At 38.9% G+C, this 26,318-nt stretch overlaps 1 protein-coding gene across 1 annotated transcript in view; it reads right to left on the bottom strand.

Moving 5' to 3' along the window:
- SLX4IP (SLX4 interacting protein) overlaps window positions 1–26,318 on the bottom strand; it is a 180,464-nt gene that overhangs the window by 18,400 nt on the left and 135,746 nt on the right. The window contains exons 4-5 of the mRNA XM_017869179.1: window positions 9,974–10,051; window positions 6,553–6,641 (exon numbers count right to left, since the gene is read on the bottom strand). Of these exons, the coding sequence (XP_017724668.1) occupies window positions 6,553–6,641; window positions 9,974–10,051 (167 nt within the window). The remainder of the gene's footprint in view (window positions 1–6,552; window positions 6,642–9,973; window positions 10,052–26,318) is intronic.

Genomic DNA, 26,318 nt, shown 5'->3' with positions numbered 1-26,318 from the left:
TGAGCCTTCGCCTTAACTGATTGGAAAAGGACAGGGCAGTCAGCCTTGGGAGGGGGCAAGCACCATTAGAATTCTTTCACACTGAACAACAGTGTGACTTAAGTGTTCTATTTAGTGCTTAAATATTGTCTCTTGGCAGTATGTCCCACTAATCTTTCTGCTTAGATGATGCTAGTGAGGACTAGCCTTGTGTGGCTGATGCAGGTCGGCAGAACCTTGATGGCTATTTTGGCCACAACTTAAATGAAGCATAAGGCAGAGAACCCAAATATCTTAGTGGCATCGGCGAAATCCAGCTGCTAAGGGGCAAAGGAGAGTCTACTTCCTACAGATGCCTCATTGTCAGGTGTGCACCGACGGTGTGGCAGAGGCAGACAGAGCTTGGCTGTCCCTTAAACCAAAAGACCATAATTAGGATAATATTGGTCACTACACAGAATAAAAAGGACCTCATATCATAAACTAAAATACGTTCCAAAAAGTATCAGAAGAAAACATAAGTAAATATTTATCTAATTTTGAAAAACCTAACACCAACATCATCAAAAGCAGAGATCATTACAGAAAACACAATTCTCAGGATAAACAATGTATCCTACCATATAGCACTGACATACAAGTGAAAGGAAAATGATAAACTCACTGAGAGTTACTTTCCTTACTAGATAAGAAGACTTCATGTAGCAGAGTTTGTCAAATACAAAATCATCAGTAAAAAAAAATGGACAGAAACACAAAATTAACAAATAGAGTCCTAGTTAAAACACATACACACAGATCTCAGTTTATTAAGTATGATGTATGAAGAGATACCATCCAGATCATTAGCAGAGACTTTGCGTTCAGAGTTGTGGCTAATTTTTATTTTCTTTATATATATTTGGATTAAAAACTTTTGTACAATGAATATGTACAATATTGGTCATCAATTGTTAGGTAAAATCTAAGTTCATAACATTGTAGAAAATGTGAAATATGAAAACAGCCTCTCTCTACTCAGTGAACTTTCCCTAGTGCTACAGGAATCTCTTGTTAATGTCTTCCATGCAATTCACCGCTAGCGTTGTTTCGAAATAAGAAAAACAAAGGCTGGGCCCAGTGGCTCACGCCTGTAATCCCAGCACTTTTAGAGGCCGAGGCGGGCAGATCACGAGGTCAGGAGATCGAGACCATCCTGGCTAACACAGTGGAACCCCCGTCTTTACTAAAAACACAAAAAATTAGCCGGGCATGGTCACGGGAGCCTGTAGTCCTAGCTACTCGGGAGGCTGAGGCAGGAGAATGACCTGAACCCAGGAGGCGCAGCTTGCAGTGGGTCAAGATCGTGCCATTGCACTCCAGCCTGGGCGACAGAGCGAAACTCTGTCTCGAAAAAAATAAAAAAAATAAAAAAAGCATGAAAATAAGAAAAATAATTTTTTTAGTTTAACTTCGTGAATGATGGTGGGAAGGGATGCGATGGTGCGGTAGGTGGGGTTGTGGTGGCTGTTGGTGTTGGTTTGGTTGGTGGCAATTAGACCGGTGGAAATGGAGTGTCATGCAGCGGGTTGGTACTGATATGATTGCTCATTTTCTTTTTGTTGTTTTTTTTTTTTTTTTTGAGACGGAATCTGGCTCTGTCGCCCGGCTGGAGTAGAGTGGTACCTGGATCTCAGCGTCACTGCAGAGCTCTGGCCTTGCGCTCGGGGGTTTCGTTTTACTGCTCCATTCTGCGTCTGCCTTCTAGGCCTTCTCCGTGATTGTTAGCGTGGAGTGACAGGCGCTTTTCCGCGCAGCACCTGTGTTGTTCGCCGGTGTGCCTAGCTTTGTTTGTATTTTAGTAGGTAGAGCGAAGGTTGTCACTGTATAGCCTCAGGATGGGTCTTTCTTAGTGTTTATTTGATTTGCTCCTGACGCTCATGAGTCGCGTTTTGTTTCCGTCTCGGCCTCGGTCCAAAGTGCGTGGAGGGTACTAGGCTAGGCTTGAGCCACCGCGCCCGGCCTACTTATTTCATTTTCTAAACACAAAAATAGAGAATTATTTTCTTGAATGATCTGATTTATACTTAAGAAAAAGCTCTCTTAGGAAAGTTAAAGGATTCTGTCATGAGGGTACAAACGACAGTGCACAGTCAAATGTTAAGCAGTTTACTTCTTCTGTTCTAAAAACATAAGGCCTATAATGTTAGCTTATCATTCCTACTTACATCTTTCTTAAGATCAAATATAACTACCCTGGAAGTTTTGCTAATCACAATTTTTAAATCTGCAAGAAAATTTCTTCTTTGTGCAAAATTATTTTGTAGTTTTTATTTAGCTACAGTTTTATTTGCTTCCTCCAATAGAAATCCCAGGTGAGAAAAGATTTTGAGATAATTTGATACCCTCCCCCTTGAATGACAGGAGGGCTATGGCCCACAAAGGGCTGGGTTATGCACAGCTGAGAACTATAACAGCCAAGCTAAAAACAACTCAGCCTTCAGTAGTTTATTATTTTGTATTCAAAAACTAGAAGACTTCTTTACCACTAAACAGTAGTGTGCCTTAAGAGAAGTAGCTGAGTTAGTGCTTCAATATTATTTCTTGACAGGATGCCCCAGTAATCCTTAGATGATGCTACAGTGAGGACCCAGCCTTGTGTGGCTGGCCTACGTCTGCAGAGTCTTAACAGCTATTTCACAACTTGACCACAACTCAAAGAGTATAAGGCAGAGAACTCAAATATCTTAATGTAGATATCCACTTGTAGGTAGTACTAGCACTACAGACCATTTTTAATTTCCAGAAGGATCACAGACTTTGAGAGTTTCGGTTTAAAAGTAAAAAAAAGTAGGTCTGGGGATTTTGGACTTTCCTTCTGAGGAAGAGTAGAAGAGATCCAATGGAACCCTTAAAGATACAGGTGCAGAGCGGAAAAATATTAAGACAAAATGGAGGCTCTATTTGAATGACATTTTTAGGTCACCAGGATATCCTTCAGCAGCCTTGATCTGCCAAACTGTAAGCTCCTTGAGGGCCAATGCGCTTTCTTACTTTTCTTTGTTTCCCTGGTGCCTACCAGAGTTCCCAGTATAGAGCTGGGACTTAGCAAATTATGTTAAAATGTGATGGTAAAAACAGATGGGAAGGCTGATCTCCAGAGACTAGAAGGAGTGGCTGTAACTAACACACAATGAAATAGTAGCTTTGTCCTGACCCAGAAATGTCCCAGATATATACAGAGTTCTATGCTTATTTACACAACTTTAACAAAGAAATAATAGAAATAATAAATAATTTTAAATTTCCCAAAGGCTCCAGGACTTTACATCTGAGAAAGAAAACAGTTTCCATATAGGCTCTTGGGTTTGTAAATAAGAAAATATTGTTGGAATGGAATGTAGCTGAGCGCAATCAAAATTCACTTTATGTTCTTCATATTTCTAAGGAAAAAAAAGGTGAGGAAAAAACAAACCAAATAAAGGTAAAACTCTCAAAAGACTCCCCAGTTCTATATCTAGTAATAGGTCAAAACGGAGGCTACAAGAGTTTTTAGATTTCTTATGAGAAACTCTAGTAAGAAAAATACAATGACTCATTTCATAATAATGCCCTTTCTTCCCAAAGTACACATCACAATTCCCACATCCCTAGCACATGGGCACTCTGTGCAGAGCTATTGCAACACAGAGGATCTCCCTGCATCAAAGTCCCTGAGTGGACAAGAGAAACGCCAACAGTGACAGCAGGGACAGACCTCCCTGGTGCCGCGGTGCTTAGGGGCAGCTTGGCTGCATTCGCTCTGCTCCGTAAAGGAGGGGGATTACTCCCTTTGTACTGCCTGATCTGGAACAGCAGTTCTTTTGTGCAACTACCTTTAAGAACTGGAGAGCTAAGTGCAGCTGGCTTCCTTGTCTACAGGTTGAAAGAATCCCTTGACAGAGTAGTTTTGAATAGACGCTCCCAGATTTCCTAACAAATTGTCACTTAGACATTGAGAATCCCTCCCCAAAAAAAGATGAAGGAAAGGGAAAGTGTGCTCTCAAGGCTACAGCACGAGTAAGGCACCCAGGCTGTTGCTCAAGTACTAGTTCACTCCCCTGTCACTTCTGTGGCTGCAGAAGGGTGAGTTAAGTCAACAGTTATACAAAAACAACTGAAGTTTACTGCCAAGAAATCTCTCCAGTATAGCTACTGCGGGTACCAATTTTCCCAGCCTTGCCCAGTCAGATGTTCTTGAGAATCGCTATCAAGAGAAAATGACATGGCTCCTGCCCTTTGGTGAATATCCATGTAAAGTGATATAAGAATTCAAAGCTTGAAGGAAGTCCAGGGAATACTCACAGGGGCCTGACATCACTGGCTTTGGGCATTTGAAGTATAGAACAAGTGATAAGAATACCTTCTCTCAGGCAGAAGGCAGTTCTGGAAGGGAAGGGCTGTTTATTGATCCTTAAATAGCTGAGACAGGCAGACTCTGTAGAGGTCAAATATCAATGAGAATTAAACTACAAGACACTTCTGGTGGAAGGATGGTGTAGTTGGCTTGATGGGCCATTTGTGAGAGAGGGACCTTTACTTGACCTGGGTCTTTTATTGCTTCTAGTAACAACAGGCCTGAGGAAGTGGTGGGCTGGAGGCTTGTGAGGAGGGGAGGTGGCAGAGGTGAGCAGGCTAGGCAGAGGGACAGAGCTTGTGCCCGGAGATGAAGCTGTTGAGTAAGTGCCAGGCTTCAGCTGACATATGTGGCTGGGAAAATGCGTATGTGAAGAGACAGAGGTGGAGTAAATGAGCAACTGAAGAGACAGAAACTGACCACAACTAAAGACAATCACTCAAAACAAGGAACGAGCCTCTTGATGGAAATGGCATTTTCCTCATAAGTTAACATGGTTAACTCTGGTCATGTTATCGCTGGTTATCAGAACCTTTTAAAGACAAAGAAACTGAATTCAGTCATGTAAAAGGCTCAGACTGGTGAGATTTTCAGAATGAAAAATCTCAATGTTTAGGAAGTCCTCCAGATTATAGGATTTATATGACAGCCGCTATAGAAAACTTACATCTGTATAAATACCAAGGCCCCTAAGGGGGATAATATTTCATTTGTATTGAGATGTTTTAATCCCTCCTTAATAATTTAAGATACTAAGTATTAATATTACATATCAGATAGAAGATCTAATTTCTCCTGTATTTCATTTGAAAGTAATAATACTTTCTGGAACAGTTAATTGTTGTTTTCTTAAACCATAGATCAATTTCTTCCTTGCTCTGAATCAGTTAAGCTATATTATAGTTTAGATGTATGCCAATGGCACTGCCACTTTAGTATTTATTAGTTTACGAAGATAACTCAACATCCTGGACATATTTCAAAGGACAAACTTACTGCTTTTCACCAAATTTGCCTCATTCATTTAATGTGTATTCTTAAGAGTTTGACTGATGGATGAAGAAGAGGAGATATGAACCACACTGGCTGTTGCGAAGCGTTCCTCTGCACCAAACACAGATATCTAAATTTAAATACAAGTTCTCTGCTCTTTACTTTTCCTGGGTCTCTACTCACCCTTGTAGCCTCTGAAACACTCTTCTTACGTATTTATTTAAGATGAGATAAGCTGGTTTTAGATGATGTGGGCCAAATTTCAGATTTCATATGGATTAAAAAATAATAAACATCAAGGGTAATCTGATATTCCCATAAATTATTTTAGAAGCATAATAATCATGTCATTCATCATGGCCCGGTTAATGTCTGCTGGTTTTTTTTTTTTTCTGTTTGTTAAAGATTCAAGTCATATGTCCCTGTTCGTTAAAGATTCAAGTCATACATCCAAAAATATGAAAAAAAACTCTGTGTAGAAGTCAGGCAGACTGGACCGTGGCTGCAGCAAACACACACACACATGCAACGAGGAGATTCTCAAGTGTACATGTTCAGTTTAAAAGACAAAGCAGTCAGCTGCAATTCTGAGTCAGTTTTCTTTATCTATTTGAAGAGACAACTCCAATTAAACAGAAACAGGCCCTGTTGGAGCTCAAGACTTAGCATGAGAAAAGGGAGACAGAGAAGGAGACAGAGAGAGAGAAAGAGAGACAGAGAGAGAAAGAGAGAGAGAGAGAAAGAGAAAATGAACCCTATCAGCTGTGAAATAATACACTGGGGAAAAGTACTGGTTCTCATGAAAATGTCGGTGATTCACCATGGAATAAAATTTAAAAGCCACTGACCCCAATGAAAGCCTCCAGTGGAAACATGTGGATTTCGCTTCATTTCACGTAAAGACTTTTCTTTATTTCATTTAAACACTATCATAAGCACCATCACAGCTTCTGTGATGTGCTGCTTTCTCACTTACAATTGATATGGAAAAGGTACTGCTGATTAAAATGGTCTTCAGGAAAAGAAGAACAATGCACAAATTAGTTGATATAACCATGTAAAACAGGTAGGGCTCTTCTTGTTCCCTTAAAACATGCGTTGGGTGCTCATCAGCTGAATGACAACAGCAGACAATTCTTTTTTTCTATTTTTTGCAGTAACTCAGCATTTAAGCAGACTTACTTGTAGAACTTTTTCATACTCACCAAATCTTCATTCTGATTAGCTAAAAGATCACGACTGAATGCAAGCTGACTGACACAAACCACAAATCTGTCAGGGAATACATGGAGTTCTGTATAAAATGAAGAAAAACAAGTTTAAAGGTGTCAAAAAACTATAAACACAGAATGGTTGTCCCAGATTTTTGTTCATTTTAAGTTACTGCAATATGCAGTAACAATATAAAACACACATCTCCCCTCTCCTCCCATCCTTTCAGCGTTTGCCAGCAATAGGGCAGGGTGAGCGCAAAGCTCTAGGGAGAGCTGACCAGGCTGCAAATGGGTCCACCTGCGCCCCGGGACCATTACATTGCAGGAAACCCCCAGGCAGAACCTCTGCAGCCTCCCCTCTGTGTCAGTTGGCTGTTTGCTGATTAGAACTTCTATTTGGAAAATCAGATCAATGTTTTCAAAATGAGCATGTAAGACTTATACAGGAATAGGAATATTAGATAAAATCTAAAAATGTGACCTATCAATGTTTTTCCTAGTCACTTTACTTATCATCTCCTTGGTCAGCTAGTCTTAGAGAGGTCCCCGACCCTGGAGGGCAAACTACTAATCTGAATCAGGCTGGGAAAACAGCAGCTTCTCTTAGGAATTAATGAACCAACTATTAAGAAAACAGATAAATATACAATAAAGATGGTAAAATTACACCATACTCATAGTAATCTACTATTGCTGCTTCTTAAAACAAAACCACAACTTCCCATTGGGAAAGACTGAGTGAATCACTGAACTGGACTCCTCGGCATTCAATGAAAGGAACGCAAGGTAGTAATGACATCCGGATCTTTCCTTCTCTCATCTGTCTGTCCATCCATCCATTTGTTCACCGGCCTCCAGCTACCCAGGCGTGATGTCTGGAGTGATGCTGAGCTGATGCCAACAGTGTATGTTCCAGGTGGGTGGGGAGGGGCTCTTCTCCCTTTTTCATACTTGGTTGTACTGCTTGAATATTTTTATGATACACATGTCTGATACTTGTGATAGAAATCAAGTCATTTTTCTAACAAAGAAAGCTTCCCTCTTACATGAGACCAATTTTTTTTAAAGATGGATATTATGAATCAGGTGAGTAAAGCCTTTTAGGTACATTGCACATGATGGCAATGACTGTTTGAAGTAATAACGTATCTCAATTTGATGCACCGCTTAGAAGCCAAGCAAGAAGGTGTCAATTGCATGGACACAGAATTTAAACAAGTTACACCTTATACTACTAGATTAGCTTAAATGATCCCAAAAGGCCTAAGGAGTTGTTGTTCCAGTAACAGCTCTCTCCTTATCCTGTCAACCACTGCTGTCTCCTTGGCAGTCACCCTCCTTATTCCAAGTTATCCTATTCAGAACAGCAGGTTAACAGTTCTAAAAAAAGAGCTCCACTCATCCTGCTCAAAAACCTACCATGGCTCCCCAGTGCCCAACATTCAAAGCCCTCCATGATTAGGGATTAACCTGTTGTTCTGGTCTCACTCCCAATTAGTCCTTCTCATGAGGAAAGCCCCCATTTCAGGTGGGGGCCTGAGTGTTTTTAAACTTCGATCCCATGTAGGTATGATATCTGGCTAGGTGACTAGAGATGGACTTTGAAAAGCCAGAAGAACAAAATTAGCAAAGCAATTAATATTTATTCATTAGTTCTTAAAAGACTTTATTGAGATAAATGGTAAATAGCCTTTTATCATTTTATGGGAGCAGAAATTGAACCACAGAATTCATTATTTGTCCACCTTCCCCTCCCAAAAAAATCATAAAATTGAAACACTACAGTTTATTAGTGGATCAGAACTGGAATTCAAAATTATCAGTTCTATCAAATAATTCCTCTGTATTTGCATTTCTACCTCTGAAAAGTAACAATGTTAGAATGGCAGATTTTAAACATTTTGGTGCCAGGTATTAACAGAAAGCAACTTCTGCACCCTTTTGTTCTGTTTAGGTCATTATTGAGAGTTGCATTATTTTAATATTTAATTAAATATTTAGGCAATGATAGTCCTTATCATAAAGGGTACAGATACAAGGTTAGCTGACTTATTTTACTACAGAGTTGAACAAAGTGGAAGGGCCTGTTAATGAAAGCAATATATCTGAGGCTGGGTATGTTGGCTCATGCCTGTAATCCCAGCACCTTGGGAGGCCAAGGCAGGAATACAGCTTGACCCCAGGAATTTGAGACCAGCTTCAACATAGTGAGACCCCTTCTCTACCAAAAAGTAAAAAAAAAAAAAAAGAGAGAGAGAAAAAAATTAGCCAGGCATGGTGGCACACACCTGTGGTCCCAGCTACTTAGGAGGCTGAGGTGGAAGGATCACTTGAGCCTAGGCAGCTGAGGCTGCAGTGAGCCATGATTGCACCACTGCACTCCAACCTGAGTGACAGAGTGAGATCTTGTCTCAAAAACAAACAATAGCAAAAAAGAGAGTAACATATTTGAGCAGAGTTTATAGTTAAAAAAATGCAGATAATCATGAAGATTCCACAGCAGGCCTCTATACAGTTGATTTTTTAAAGTTCCTATTTCATGTCTTTTTTTTTTTTTTTGAGACGGAGTCTCGCTCTGTCGCCCAGGCTGGAGTGCAGTGGCCGGATCTCAGCTCACTGCAAACTCTGCCTCCCAGGTTTACGCCATTCTCCTGCCTCAGCCTCCCGAGTAGCTGGGACTGCAGGCGCCCGCCACCTCGCCCAGCTAGTTTTTTGTATTTTTTAGTAGAGACGGGGTTTCACCGTGTTAGCCAGGATGGTCTCGATCTCTTGACCTCGTGATCCGCCCGTCTCGGCCTCCCAAAGTGCTGGGATTACAGGCTTGAGCCACCGTGCCCGGCCTTCATGTCTTATATATATATACTGAAATCGTCCATGGAAGGTGACCTAAATTTTCTTTCCAGTGCTCAGATCGACCTGGAGAAAGATCATTAGCTTCTGACTTTACTGTTGCTCGCTGGACAAATTTGAAATCATATCCTTAGGGGACATCTAGACTTGAGGAAGTGACGTGGGAAAGTGGCCTCATCACACACCTAGGGAACGCTCTGAGAGCTCTGGGCTGGGAAAGAGCTTTCTTGTGTACACACCTGCTCCAGATGCCAGAGCCTTGGTGTGCACAGACAATATTGAAGTGATTCATAGTTCAACTGTGTTGAGTCACTCTGAAAACTCAAAAGAAAGTGCTAAGATGCATCAGGAAAGGAAAGCATGATGTGGCCCGGCTCACTGTTCTCAGAGAGGCAGTAAACACAGTACAAGCTGGGAGAAATCACAAACTTTCGGACACACTCAAGGACATGAAGGCAATGAAGCAAGTGGGACTCTCCATTCCTTAATTTTCATCCCTTCTCTATCTTAGGGCAAGCAGATTGTGTGAAATGTCTGATAAATCAAGAAATCGGCTTCTTACCAGCATTCTGTGAGTTCCTGATGCAGCGAAGACGTATCCCTCTCTTGAGAAAATAGGCTGTGATTTGAAAGCCATAACCTGTAAAGTGAAAGGGAATATCACACTAAGTTAAAAGTTTGTTTGCCACTAAATTTCAGGTTCGGCCCGGTGCCTGCCATATAAGATGCATTCAGTAATTATTTAGCAAATGAGGCCGGGCATGGTGACTCACGCCTGTAATCTCAACACTTTGGAAGGCCAAGGCAGGCGGATCACTTGAGGTCAGGAGTTCGAGACCAGCCTGGCCACCATGGTGAAACCCTGTCTCTATTAAAAATATAAAAACTAGCCGGGTGAGGTGGCGGGCACCTGTGATCCCAGCTACTAAGGAGGCTGAGGCAGAAGAATCATTTGAACCTGGGAAGTGGAGGTTGTAGTGAGCTAAGATCACTGTACTCTAGCCTGGTTGACAGAGTGAGACTCTATCTAAAATAATAATAATTAGTAAACAAAAGAATAAAGGAATTAACAGAGGGCTTCTCTTGAGAGGTAAGGGTGAACATTACTATCTTGCCTCTTCCAGGAGGCCTGACCATGACGCCTGGCATAGTCCCTCCTCCCTGAAGTGTCTCAGCTACTTCAACTGTAAAATGAATTAAATGAAGAAGTCTAATGTGCCTGAAAATTAGGACTTTCAGATGGGATAATTCAGTCGGAGCTTGCAAATAGATCTTAGCCACCTTCTGATACTCACTGCTTATTAGCTCATAAAAAGCAGTTCATACCTATTTGAACATGGATATATTTTGCCTATAAATAAATTAATTCAAGTATGTCAAAATCTTTATATAGAATGAGATGAAAAGAAATATGACATGAGGAAAAAACTAATTTCTCCAACTCACCAGAGTGGCCTCAGTGAAAGAGACAGAACATTAAGTGTTGGCAAGAATGTAGGACAACCGGAATTCTCATACGCTGCTGGCAGGAATACAAATTGGTATAGCCACTTTGAAAAAAATGCTTGAGCATCTAAAGCTGAACTTAGGTATGAACATACAGTGTTCACAATAGCACTCTTCACAACAGTCTCAACCTGGAACCAATGCAAATATCCATCAACAGTAAATTTTTTAATGGGGATACAGTCACACACTGAAATACTATATTGCCTCTAAAAATGAATGAGCTACAGTTACAGGTAATAACAGAAATACATCTCACAAACATAATGTTACATGAAAGAAGCCTGACCCTGAAGAGTAAATGCCATGTGTGAAAATGGAGACATTATCATTCATCTTATAGGGTGGCAACAGATTTTCAGATGGGTCACAGAAAGTGCCAGCTTAATTCCTTCCTCCCTCCCTTCCTCCTCTCTTTTGGCTTCCCTCCAGGTATAAACTACTTTATTGATGATTTTCCTGAAATCATAGTAAAACTGTTCCTGGTTATCACGGTCAGCAGTCAAGTTATTTGGTAGAAGAATCAGAAGCAAAAGGTCCACCAGAGCAGGGTGAGGGTCCCCCTGTGTCAAACCGGAGCGGCCAAGAGTTGCAGGAAGTAATCTCTAGGACTGTCAGATTCTCCAAAGTCCATGACTATGGTTGTTCTGCAATACCTTTGGTAAAGAATACAATTAAAGAAGTTTCCACTTTCATATTCAGTATCCTTCTGACACTCCTGTAGAAAGACCCAGGACATCAGTGACCGCAGACTTGATGCTGTCTAAGCAAGCGATGCTTCTGACAGAACAATTGCTTTAGTCATGCAGATTGTGCAATAACAGTGACATCTATGAAAGGATAATCTCCGGATTTACTGAGATAAAATATATTTTTTCCTAACACACTTGAAAATAGATTGCATTTCAGTCATGTGGCTTTCTTCTGCTTAAAATGTCAAACAAAATATACACACCACTGACATTACTCTGAGTGCTTTAAAACAAGTATGTTATTTCTTAGGTCACTGAGAGAATGGAAGTCATTCCTACATCTGTTTATTTGTCCAACTGCTGAGGGAAGAAGTGGAATCCTTAACAATTTGCAACTCACAAACACATATAGCAAAATTTAAAAGTGTTTTTCAAGTGTTTATTTATAATGCAAGTCTTCCAAAGAACTGAGAAAAAAATATATAATATCTAAGTTATTCTACCTTTGCTGATTATAGGTCTAAGCGATTAAGATTCAGGAGGCATGTTCAAAATTTCAAAAATCTTCTTTCTATACAAAATCTTTAGCAATAAAATGTTATTATCGGTCCCAGTGTGGTGCTCATGCCTGTAATCTCAGTACTTTGAGAGCCCACAGTGGGAGGATTGCTTGAGGCCATGAGCTCGAGACCAGCCTGGGAAACATACTGAGACCCCACCTCCGTTCAAAAAATAAAAAAAACATTAGCTGGGCATGGTGGTACATGCCTGTAGTCCCAGCTACTCAGGGGGCTGAGGCAGGAGGATTGCTTGAGTTTAGAACTTCAAGGCTGCAGTGAGCTATGATCACCACTGTACTCCAGCCTGGGTGACAAAGCAAGAGCCTATCTTAAAAAAAAAAAAAAAAAAAAAAAAAAAGTTATTATCAGGAAGGGGCTAAATCTGAAGTTGACCATGAAAGCTACAGTTTTGAGTCCAGGAAGCCTGGTATCTGAAGATACTATTTGAGTGATAACTAAATCCTATTTGGACTGCTGAACAATCAAGTCTCAGTATGACACTTTCCCCTATAGAAAAAGAAAGCAGTGTAAGGCAGATTTCAAGTGATTTGTTACTGAAATTAGTAGGAGAAATTAGTTTATTGAAACCTTGACCCCTATACCTCCCACCCCTAGGAGAGAACTAGGTTAAAAGGAATCATTTCTAAACGGCATATTGTTATTAGTGGTTTCAGTGGAAAACCTGCTCAAATGGCACCTACAAGAGAAATGGCAAGTTTAACATGTAAAAAAGATTTGCACCTGCTTAGTCCAAATTCCACTGGTCATATGAAACTTTATTGTTTAACGAGAAACTTAAGGAGAGATTAAACACAAAAGGTACTATGTAAGTTCTTATGGCACACTAAATTTGATATACAAACAGAGAAAATTATTGGTGCTTGAAACACACTGAACTGAAATGCTTAGGAAGATGTATTTCATTTATTTATAGATAACAGGCAATGATAAAGACTACATTCTTATCTTGGCTCTTAATGAAATCAACTTCACAGCGTTCAGGAAGCCACTGAGATTTTGTACTTACCCAGGGCTAAAGCAAAGCTCCACTACTCTCTAAAGCTAAACAGCAATTTGGCAAAGAATCCAAGAGGCCTTTTGCTTTTCCTACTTGGGGCACCAGCTCCCAGCTTGCTATGCTGGCGTTTTAAATGCAGAAAACTTGTCAGTAGAGCAAATGGAAATCATAAAGTGATCATCTTCTCATTTGAAAACTACTGGATGACCGTATTAAGATTACGAGGCACTTGCAAATCACATTTCAGTATGCCTGTTTTCTTGCTGGCGATTGTGGTTCTCCTAAATCTGAGAAGGCTGTCTTTAAACAAAGGAAGAGACCTGGGTTAGAGGGTGAGAGAGCTTTGCAATAGAAACATCTTACCACCAGGCGTCTGTGGATATGTGCATTTCCAGAAACAATTGTTATTTTTGAATTGCTTAATGTAACACAATCATCTGGTTTCAGCAAGATCCCATCTTCTCCCCTGGCCCCTAAGCAGCTCCAAAAGTCTCCAGTTCTTGTGCCACCATTTGCTCTCTGTATGTCGTAAAAAGCTGTTGTACTTCTCCCTATCCTCCTACAAACAACCTCCAAAGCGGCAATGAAGCCTCAAATGATTACTTGTTACCACACTAACTTTCTTCTGGCTTACCTAAGTTGTTCATCAAAAACTATTAAGTCTCTTTAAGAAAAAAAATGGGGAGGTGATCAGTAATGCCCATGAAAGAAAGAAAGGACAAATGAGTCCTGCTACTATTTTATTTCATATTCTGTCTAAAATAAGCTGCTCCAAAATGGCTGTACTAGAAATTTGCAGTCTTCATAAACAGAAAGGCAAAAATTACGACAAAAAAACTCAAATATGAGTTGAACAAATTCCATCCTGGCTTAGCAAGGCAGTAGATTAGTTTCAAGTAGTACCGTGCTCCAATGAGTAATGGTTTTAAGGGAGTGGTCATTTATTTGGGTTGTTACAGTTCACAGTCCCAAGACACTGAGAGCAAATATTCAATGAGAGATTTTTACTGTAAAACTATCCAGCCTCACTTGTTTTCCAGGGGATTCATAGCCAAAGCGACTTGAGCTTCCTCCCAGCTGCCAAGGGGAGTCTGTGGTCTGGTGCGTAACAGTGGAAAGCCCTCTCCCACAGCTATTACGAGACCATTCATGGAGGAGCCTGGGAAAATGCCTCTCTGTGGCTTGGTGAGCCATCAGGACCTCCGGGCAGGTGAACTCTACTTCATTGTGGACCCCACCCACCACCTGTGTGGCTCTCTTCCAGCAAAGCCTTCTCCCAAACTACAAGGCAGGCTCAGGAAGACCTACGATGCCCCTCAGTACTTCTCTCCCTGAGATGACTCCTTCGTTATTATCATCATTCAGATAATCTGAAACATTTCAAACATTCAGAAAACTAGAAAAAGGTCATGAACGTCCCAAAACCCACCATCTAGATTCAATAATAGTTAATATTTTGCCTTATTTCATATACATATTTTCTAAACTCTTTTGAAGTAGACATCATGAAACCTTACTCCTAAACATTTAACCAAGTTCTTGAGCAACAAGGAAATTCTCCTTCATCACCACGACACAATTATTACAACTGAGTATGACATTATCGATCAAATAACCATCTATATTCAAATTTCTCCATTGTCCCAAAATGTGTATCACTGATCTGATTTTCCTTTGAATCGGATCCAACCAAAGATCATGGATTTTAAGAGATGTATTTGCTTACATCTTCTTTAATCTAAAATAATCTCCCTTTACCTTTTAAAAAAAGAACTCTGAACTTTGGAAGAGGATCAGGCTAGTTGTGTTATAGAACAAACCCATTGTACATTTGAATTTTTTTTTTTTTTTTTTGAGACAGGGTCTTCCTCTGTTGCCCAGGCTGGAGTGCAGTGGTACAATCACGACTCATTGTAGCCTCAACCTCCCAGGCTCAGGTGGTTCTCTCACTTCAACCTCCTGAGTAGCCAGGACCACAGGTGCATGCTACCATACCCATCTCAGTTTTAAAATTATTTTTAGAGACAGGGTCCCCCTATGTTGCCAAGGTTAGTCTTGAACTCCTGGGCCCAAGTGATCCTGCTGCCTGAGCCTCCCAAAATGCTGAGATTACAGGTGTGAGCCACTGAACCCAGCTAAGCTTTTTTTTTTTTTTTTTTTTTTTTTTTTTTTTTTTAACCTCAGTTGCCTAAACACAAAATGTCAACCTGTAAGCTCTTTTAAAATGCCAGTCATTTATTAATTTTGACTTCTGCTTTAACTGCTTTAGGAAATTACAGGTTCAAACTAAAGTTATAATGACAATGCAAAGACTGGCATACAGATGACTTGAAAATTTGGTCCTAATGATAATTTCAAAGAAATCAAATTATGAATTTGTAGACAGTTGAAATTTTGGTGAAGGTAAGCTTACTTAGGTAGGTCGGATAGTGGTCTGATATTTGCTTTAAGAAAGGGCACTTTGTCACAATCAGATTACTATATGCTAACCTGGAAGCAGCTCTGCATTGCACGCCAGTTCAGACATGTGACTGTTTCCAGTCTGAAATCATGAGTCAGTTATCAAGCTCGGTTGTGATTTAATAAGAGGACAGGAAGAAAGAGGCTGATACCAACTGAGTACTGACAGTATCTTGGGTATTAGACTAGACTAGGAACATACAACATATTTAAAAGATGAAGAGGCCAGGCGCAGTGGACCTCACCTGTAATCCCAGCACTTTGGGAGGCCAAAGTGGGCAGATCACGAGGTCAGAAGATTGAGACCATCCTGGCTCACATGGTGAAACTCTGTCCCTACTAAAAATACAAAAAAATAGCCAGGCATGGTGGCATGCGCCTGTAGTGTAGTTCCAGCTAGTCGGGAGGCTGAGGCAGAAGAATCGCTTGAACCCGGAAGGCAGAGGTTGCAGTGAGCTGAGATCACACCACTGCACTCCAGCCTGGGCAACAGAGCAAGACTCCATCTCAAAAAAAAAAAAAAAAAAAAAAAAAAAAAAAAAAATGAAGAATATGTGTGCTTTCAAGCTATCTCATTAAGGAAAAATGAAGCTGTAACTCTTTAATTCCAAACTGTGTCACTCAGAAAGTTGCACACCTGTAATCTCAGCATTTTGGGAGGCTCAGGCAGCAGGATCACTTGGGCCCAAACTGTGTCACTCAGAAAGTTGCACTTTGTCCTTATCAAAAGGCCTAGGGTAGAAAGGGTAGGAAAACCATGAGTTTGATGCTGTCACTTCAAACATGAAGAGAGACTAAGTAGGAGATGTGGCCTGTGAAAAAGCCTTGATGGGGCCTTTGGAAACATGTTATAGGTCCAAGTGTGACCTCCTCTATTGCTGGTGATGGATGGGGTTGGAGGAAGGGGTTACTCTGTAGGAGCTGAAAACCAAGGGTTCTGTCACAAGTTTAGGAATATACATACAGGATCCTGGTCTAAGACCACAACCGGGAAACAATTTGGGTGGGTAAGTGGAATATTTGATCCTAGGCTAAAAATTTCACTTATTATCCAAGACATTTAGAGATTCCAAAAAGGTTCCCTTGAGATAACATTTCATGTCCCTAAATAAGGACAGTACTAAACTCTGAGTCACAAAAAAGCTATGTCTATTTAATGCCAAAACAAACGGGGCATGAAATGTTTCATGAAAAAAAAATAAAACTGTGAAAAAATAATTATTTATAAAATAATTCTTTGGAGCTGAATTTATTTAGAGAAAAACACACATTTTCTACCTGTCACCCTTTTGACTTCATAGGTAATGCCAGAGGACACATGTGCTACAAATTTCATTTTCTATGGGATCCATCAGAGATTGTTAACATGGAATAAGAAAGCTTTTCGGAGGAGACAAAATTTACAATAAAACAAACTGAGAAATTATCACTTCAGATTTCTTCCCCATATTGCTTTCCCACTTTTTTGTTTATTACAAAAATGCCCTTAACATTAAATATGAAAACCGTGTTCAGATAACACACAAGCATAGATGAAATGAGCATAGATGAAATGATGTTTAAAACTCTGAATTTTCCCACAATCATAACTCTGCCAGGCCATGCATAATGATAAGAATAACATAATACTGTGTAGTTATAAAACTCAAAGTTCTCTTTAAAACCCTTCACTCGTCTTTAAATAACTATACATAAAAGAAACAGAGATTTTTAATAAGCCTTCTAAATGAGGTAGCTGGTTGTTTGAACTGTTCGCTGTTCAAGCAAGCCCCTCTGCAACAGATTTCAAATTTCCTGTGCCTACAGAGGAACACCAGATGAAGCATACCCTCTGTGGTCTCCCTGTCTTGCAGGGGGTCCATTTCAACTCTGAGATTCTAGATCACGTGCAATGAGAAAAAGAGTTCACGAACCACTGGACTATTCTAACAGGATCATGGACCTAAAAGACAAGAAACAACTTTGGGAAGTCTCCTAGTTCATTTCCTGTTTGTCAGCTAGGACCACATTAAAACCATCTTTTAAAAACAACACCAAAATGCAGAGCGAGAAGATGCTATACCTACCTATGTGCCACTTTATCTGTCCTTTATATGAACTGAGGTTGCAAACTTAACGCCTAAGGGGTAAGACAGGTAACAGGAAAAGGGCTGGGTTCTGACTGGAAAACTGGAGAGAGCTCAGGACTTATTTAAAGGGGACAGCAGTGATTTTCAAAACCAGCCGTCGGCTGCCATCAGAAACTAGGGCACAGAAACTAGGTACCAGAAAAGCTGGAAATCCAAGTTTTTATGTGAAATCTCTTCAAATTTTAACTCTGCAAACAATTCAAACTTTTAAAATATATTGTGTGGTCCAAATAATAAGTCTCTGAGAGCCAATGTAGCTTTCTATTGTCAGTTTGCAATCTCTAACCTAAATTCCTCACACTTCAGTTGAATTTCTTTTTTGTGTGTCTTCGGCAGAACTAAAGGAAAGCTGGCCACTACCGAATGCTTGAAGATAGGTATTCAGTTTCAATTTAGTTATTTATTCTAAACTAAATAAACCTAGGTCCTTAACCTTACTAAACAGGGCATGTTTTTCTACATTAAAATCATCTTTCTGACTTTTAAGTCTGACATTAAAGATATTCAGCCGGGCACAGTAGCTCACACCTGTAATTCTAGCACTTTGAGAGGCCGAGGCAAGTGGATTGCCTGAGTTCAGGAGTTTGAGACCAGCCTGAGCCACACAGCAAAACCCCATCTCTACTAAAATACAAAAAAATTAGCCAGGTGTGGCGGCATGCTCCTATAATCCCAGCTACTCAGGAGGCTGAGGCAGAAGAATTGCTAGAACCCGGGAGGCAGAGATTGCGCCACTGCACTTCAGCCTGGGCGACAGAGCAAGACTCTGTCCCTAAAAATAACATAACATAATAACATAACATAACATAACATAACATAACATAACATAACATAACATAACATAACATGATACTCAGTTAAGGGTTTGACTCAATATGGGGGAAAATGAAAAGATTATATAATTTTAGAAATAATTGTATAAATATGTGGGATCTGCATTAAAAAATTACAAAGCTTTCATTAACTAATTAGGAAAAGGTCTTGAAAAGATTAATATGACATGTTCTCAACTGGAAGGGCTAACCAACATAAAGATGTGAATTGTTCCCATATTTATTTAACAAATATGTACCGAATACCTATTATGTACCAGACAATTCCAGTCAAATATCACAATGAAACTGTTATTTTGTATGTGTGTAAGGGGAGGAGACAGTTTAGAAGTTGCGAAAAATAATGCTAAATTTAATCTAAAAGACAAGAATAGTTAAAAAAATTCAAAGTAAAAAAATGTTTTTTTCTAATTAAAAGTAACATAGACTCAATGTATTTTTAAAAATCTAGACCAAAACAAGTGTAAAGAGAAAGGAATCTTCAACAATCCGACCACCCAGAGACCTCTGTCACTTTGATTTTTGATATCTTCTAGGTCTGTTCTCAAAATACATAATCACATATACTCTTACTTCTTTCTACAAAAAAGAAATCATATGATGAATGTTGTTTTATAACCTGATTTTAAAAACCTCAGTGGTATGAACATTCACTTTGTGTATGATACCATTTAGAAATCCATTTTTATTCTTTCCCCAATGAGTAATACATTGAATATTCAACAGAAGATTCCCACTGATCCCGGGTTGCCAGTTCTGTCATACACAGACCTCTCTTTCTGACTCACTTTATTCCATTGGCTTATCATCAGTCAGTTAACACTATGTTAATTACCTGAGTTTTATTTATAAAAAATCTTAATCTAGTAGGGCAATTTCCTCTCCTGACTCCCAACATTATTTTTCTTCTCCATCAGGAGTACTTGAAGTTATTCTTGGCCTTTTATCTTTTTATTAGCTTGTCCAGTTGCATGAAAAGTCCTTTCGGGGTTGGATTAGAAAGACCTTGAATGTATAGATCAATTTGGAGAAAATGAACATCTTTATGATGATGAGACTTCCCAGACATTTGACATGGTAAATCTAATTATTTTTAAGAACTTATTTAATATCTTTGAATAAAGTATTTTTAGTGTTGTCATGTAAATGTTATCTCCTAAAACTACATTTTTTTATTTATTAAAACTACATTTTAAACTGCCTGCTGTTGTAACTGACTTCTATATGTTGTCAGCTGAAATGCCTATTAAATCTTTTTTCCCCACCTTTATTGGGGTATAATTGACAAATAAAAGTTGTATACATTTAAGGTATAGAATATGATGATTTGATATATGTATCTATTGTGTAATGATTACCACAATCAGGCTAATTAACACAACCATCACCTCATATAGTTCTCTCTCTTTTTCTTGCAGTGAGAACATTTAAAGATCTCTCTAACCAAATTTCAAGTATACAATGATTAACTATAGGCATCACAGGGTACATTAGATTCCCCAGAACTTCTTCACCTTATAACTGATAGTTTGTGTCCTTTGCCCAACATCTCCCCTTCCTTCCCTCATTGACCCTTTCCCCCAGCCAGACTCTGTCCCCATCCCTGCCTCTGGCAACCATCACTCTACTCTCTGCTTTTATGAATTAGGCTTTTTTAGATTCTACATACAAGTGAGATCACACAGCATTTGTCTTTCTATGTCTGACTTACTTCATGTAGCATAATGTACTCCAGGTTCATCAGTGTTGACACAAATAGTAGGATTTGCTTCTTTTTTTTATGGCTGAATAATGTCCCATTGTATATATACAGCACGTTTTCAAAGATGCTAATTTCATTTCCTTTGTATGTATACCCAGAAGTGAGACTGCTGGGTCATATGGTAGTTCTGTTTTTACTTTTCTGAAGAGTCTCCATACTGTTTTCCTTAATGGCTGTACTAATTTACACTCCCATCAAAATTATACAAAGGTTCCCTTTTCTCCACACGTTCACCAATACTTGTTACCTCTTTTTATAATAGCCATTCTAACAGGTGTGCGATGATATCTCACTGTGGTCATAATGTGCATTTCCTGATGAAAAATTACGTTAAGTACCTTTCCATATACCTGTTTACAATTGTATCTTTTCTTTGGGAAAATATCTATTGAGGTCCTTCTCCCATTTTTAATTGGGTTTTCAATTTAGTTGTTTCCTTTCTTCCTTTTCCTTTTTTTTTTTTTTTTTTTTTTGCTATTGAGTTGTACGAGTTCCTTAATATTTGGATATTAATCCCTTATCAGCTATACGGGCTTGCAAATATTTATTCCATTCTATAGGTTACCTTTTCATTTTGTTGATTGTTTCCTTTGCTGCACAGAAATTTTTAGTTTGATGTAGTTGCTTTTGTTACCTGTCTTTTGGGGTCATATCCAAAAAAATCATTGTCAGGACCAGTGTCAAGGAGCCATTTCCCAACGTCTTCTACTAGAAGTTTTATGGTTTCATGTCTCACATTTAACACTTTAATATATTTTAATTTTTGTGTACGGTATAAGATAAAGATACAAGTTCATTCTTTTGCATATGGATACCCAGTTTACCCACAACCATTTATTGAAGAGACTATTCTATCCCTATTTTGCATTTTTGGTGCCCCTGTCAAAGAATAGTTGGCCATATACACGAGTTTATTTCTGGGCTCTCTATTTTGTTCTGTTGGTCTAGGGTCCATTTTTATGCCAGTGCTATTTTGTTTTGCTTGCTATAGCTTTGTTTTAAATTTGAGTAATTTGTATGTATATCTATTTTAGACTTTTCTGCATATACAATCATACCATGTACTAAAAAAGGGACTTTTCTTCATCTCCAATTTTTTCACCTGTATATTTTTTTCCTCTTTTATTCTTTGGGCTGGAACTCCTCCATTAGCGTGTTGAATACTGCTGCTGGTAGGCATCTTTTGGTGCTCCTTATTATAAAGCTAACACTGTTAATGTTTCACTCACTGCTGAGAACATTTGTCAGAGCCTTTTTGTAGACATATTCCTAATTTTCTAAGAATTTTTATTATAAATAGTGGTTGCTTTTTCTGTACCTTATACAATTGCTATATGCATTGCTCTTCTTTAATTTATTAATGTTGTAAATATTACAAATTGACTTTTAATGCTGAGCCAACTTTGTATGATATCATGATTTTGTTTTCTACATTGCCAAATTTGGCTTGCTAATATTTAGTTTAGGATTTCTGCTTTTATATTTGAGTGAGATTGACTTGTAATTTTCTTCTCTTTTATTATCCTGGTTTTTTCTTTTCTTTTCTGATCCTAGTTTTTAGTGTCAAGTTATACTAACCTCATAAAATGAATTGGAAATGTTAATGTTTATTCAAGTACATAAAACTGGAGTTACCTAGTTCTTAAATTTTGGGGAGAACTATTCTGGTAAAATATCTAAACTTGGTGCTTTCTTTTTTAATCAGTGGTTTAAATTCTTTAATAGAGTCTATTCAGGGTTTATATTTATTTTCAGCTCAGATTAACAATTTATATTTTTCTATAAATTTTTCTATTTCACCTTAGTTTTCAAATTTATTAGCAGGAAGTTGTTCTTAATAGTCTTTCATTATTTTAATTTCCACCTAATTTAATTGTCTTTTTTTCATTACTAATATTTCCATTCCTAACCTAATTATGTCTTTTTTTCATTACTAATACTTCTATTCCTAATATTTCTTTTCATGTTTTTTCCCTCTTTATCATAAATTACTGCATACCTATCATTAACAAGCTGTTAAGCCAAAATAAGCAAGAAACCATTAGTCTAGGGTTGTCTCTGTACCAGGAACCCTTACATAAATGAACAAACCAAAACTTAACTTAGAGGCATTCCTTGTGACTGATTAATTTTGAATGGAGCTTCAGCCAATCGCAGATAACCAACTAGCAAATTCGTTACATTAACTAGGGACTTCCTATTGAACCATATCCAAATAAGGCAAATGCCTAGCTATAACCAATCAAGTAATTTCTTTATTTTGCCTCCACATTCAGCCTATGAAAGCCCACGGCCCATACTGCTGGAACGGAGCTCTCAGAATCTCTTGCGGATTTGAGTGTTGCCTGATTCATGAATTGTTATTTGCTCAAATAAACTGTTATATTTATTTTGTCTAAAGTTTTTCTTTTAACAAAGTCAAGTGGGAGAAGGCAAGGATCATCAGTAGCCACAGGACTAATGAGAGAGAGACACAGTCAAGGGACACTTTAGAGATAAAAATCAGAGACAGGCTTAGTTGTTAATGAAATGTGTTCAGAGAAGAGTGATGACAATGACAATATTTTTTAAGTTTGTTGACTACATGAGTGGTAGCTTCCTAAGGAACACAGAGGATAGATAGACTTGGTAAGATAATAAACCAAGTTTTGGAGATGAGGATCAATGAGATTTCTAGGTGAAGCTGTTTGGAAAGCCAATAGAAATAAGGTGTGCAGTGGCTGGGCGTGGTGGCTCATGCCTGTAATTCCAGCATTTTTGGAGGCCGAGGCAGGTGGATCACCTGAGGTTAGGAGTTCGAGACCAGCCTGACCAATATGGTGAAAATATATTTTAGTATATTTTATACTAAAAATATAAAAATTAGCCGGGTGTGGTGGTGTGCAACTGTAGTCCCAGCTACTCAGGAAGGAGGCTGAGGCAGGAGAATTGCTTGAACCCGGGTGACAGAGGTTGTAGTGAGCCGAGATTGCTCCATTGCGCTCCATCCAGCCTCGGTGACAGAGTGAGACTCTGTCTCAAAACAAGAAAAAAGGAAAGGAAAGGAAAGGGGAAAGGGGAAAGGAATAACGGGAAAGGGGAAAGGAAAAGGAAAAGGGTGGAGTTCAGTGGAAAAGTCATGGCTGCAGATCTACTGAAGCAACTCTGGCTAAAGGGAAGAAAAGTCTATGGCAGAGCATGTCAAGTGAGAGATCAAACGGCAAGGGCAGGACCACTGCTCAAGGGTCAGCAGAGAAAGAGGAGCCCACATGGAGTAGTTAGACCAGAAGAAGGCCAGCCACCACAGTGAAGTCTTGGAAAAGAGAGTTGAAAGATCAAATGCCAGAGGACATTAGTGACAGCAGAAATAGGACAAAATACTCAGCTGGCAATTGAGAGGTGATTGGCAGCATTTTGGAGGTAGCTGCAGGGTGGAAGAATAAATGAGAGTATGCAAGAAGACACAAAATGCAAACATCTGTTCTGGGAACTCTGCAAAGATGAGAAGCAGAAAACAACACAGGAGGTTCAGGGGGAAACATTAAACTAAAGAAAGATCACTGTGTTTCTTCTTTCATGTCATACTCCTGTTTTTGTTTCCCAGTCCCATGCTTGCTTGCTTTCTGCCTTTTCTTTTTAAGTAGTCTGTTTTCTATTCTACATTTTCTATTCAGCATTTGTCTGTAAAAAACATTCCTCTTAATTTTGTCACAGTCATTTGGAATTTCTACCCCATTTTACAAGGTACTAGGTCTTTTACCCATTTTTGATGCATTCGCTCAAGTTATCGATGAAAACACTAAATATTCCTAAAACTTACCATCTCTTCTACTTCTTCCAGTTATGAAATAATCCACTATCAAGCTCAGATAAGCATCTATGTACTAGTCTAGGGTCTTTCCGATTCCCAGTCATGAGTCCACTGCCCATATCTAAATCACCTGGGGAATTTGAATCTCCAAGGCTGAGGTCTTTTCCAACCATACAGATTCCTGGATCCCCATGCCCAGAGAACCTGGGGTGAGAGCCAGAGAACTACATTCTTTTTAAAGAGCTCCAGGGAATTCTGATGCTCAGACAGGTCTGGAAGTTACTGCTCTAAATCTTACTTTGTGTACTTACTGGTATGTTATAATGAAATTAGTAGTGAGAGTCTTATTAGAGTAATGGTAGTGCTCTGCAGAGTTCTTAGAAGACAAAAACAAAATGTAAGTTCTGTCAGTGAATATAAGAGATTATCCTAGTTCTTTAAACACAAACAGGCCTTTAGCTGGACTCTATAGCAACAGTGAAGAGGCAAGGGGAGAGAGCTAATTTCTAAGGCATTCAAGGCCTAAACTACTGAAGCAATTTATGAGAAGCCAATGCATATTAACTCAATTATTATCACTCCTCCAGAGAATTTAAATGAACAGATCTCATGCCTTTTTTGTTTTCTTTTCTTTCTTTCTTTTTGTTTTAACTACCTGCTGATTTGCGTTTTCATAGGAAAAAAAACCCACCATATATGTGCTTTTTATTTTTATCTCCTATTATACAAGTCCTTAAGAGTTCGCATAAGACGTATATTGGGCAGATATGTAAGCCTTATGATGATAGGTACGCAATAACTTACAGTCATTTTAATTAAGGTCCTCAATTAGATCTTACATAGACTCAGATTTAAAAAGGAACTATGTATACTAACACCCAGGTTTTATTCTGAAACATTACCTCAATATATTTACCTTAATTGCCTGAATTAGGCAAAGTTTCAGAAGATTACATAAAGGAGTCTTTTATTATTTATTTATTTATTTATTTATTTATTTTTGAGACAGAGTTTCGCTCTTTTTGTCCAGGCTGGAGTGCAATGGCGCAATCTCGGCTCACTACAACCTCCGCTTCCTGGGTTCAAGCGATTCTCCTGCCTCAGTCTCCCAAGTAACTGGGATTACAGGCCTGTGCCACCGTGCCTGGCTAATTTTTGTATTTTTAGTAGAGACAGGGTTTCTCCATGTTGGTCAGGCTGGTCTTGAACTCCTGACTTCAGGTGATCCGCCTGCCTCATCCTCCCAAAGTGCTGGGATTACAGGCGTGAGCCACCGCGCCCGGCCAGGAGTCTTTTAAATTTTGTTGTGCTTAAACAGTATTTACTAGTAATATAAATACCTAATGAACAAATCTAAAATACTGATTAATTTAAAAAATCATAAAAATCTCCATTTTCATTGTATATACATTGTTAGCATGAAATTAGAAGGGATACAACCAGAAATCATGTGCTGCCAGATGAGATGCAACAGAAAAAACACCCACCTCCCACAAAGTATTCTCACACAAGGGACCCAAGCCTCATCAGGCCTGTGATTCTAACCACCAATCTACAGAAAATATAAGGGGCTGGAAGAGGCAGGCTAATGCCACCATCCAGATGTGGCCAGCCAAATCCAAATGTGGGAAATCCCAGAGGACATTTGACCTGCTTTCTTAAATAAACAGATAGAAAAAAGAACTGGGGAGGGGGGTTCCTACAGGTTAAAGGAGGTGTTCTTCTATGATAAAGAGAATCAACCGAGTGCAATGAATGTGCACACCAACCTTGTTCGGGCCCTGAATAGAACAATTCAACTATAAAAGAACTGAAGAGACATTCAGATAAATCTGAAGATGGACTAGATACCTGATGACATTACTTTTTTGTCTTTAATGGCGCTTTTAACATTTTAACAATCACTTCTCTTTTAGAGCTAGGTATATTGAATCATTCACATATAAAATTAAATGACATCCAGGATCTACTTTAAAATAGTTGGGGGAGGAGGGAATAGATGAGCATATAAATGAAATAACATTCTCTATATGCTGTTTAAAACTGGGATGCTGACGACAGGTAAGTGGGGTTCATTACATGATTCTATTTTGTATGTATTTGAAATTTCTGATGTTTTAAAACTGAAAGTATTCTTTTAAAGAAGATTTATTTGTA

Source organism: Rhinopithecus bieti, unplaced genomic scaffold, assembly GCF_001698545.2.
Source record: "Rhinopithecus bieti isolate Rb0 unplaced genomic scaffold, ASM169854v2 scaffold_8, whole genome shotgun sequence".
NCBI lineage: Eukaryota > Metazoa > Chordata > Mammalia > Primates > Cercopithecidae > Rhinopithecus > Rhinopithecus bieti.
Note: the sequence above shows the minus strand (reverse complement) of the source record. Positions and strands in the feature narration are given on the sequence as shown.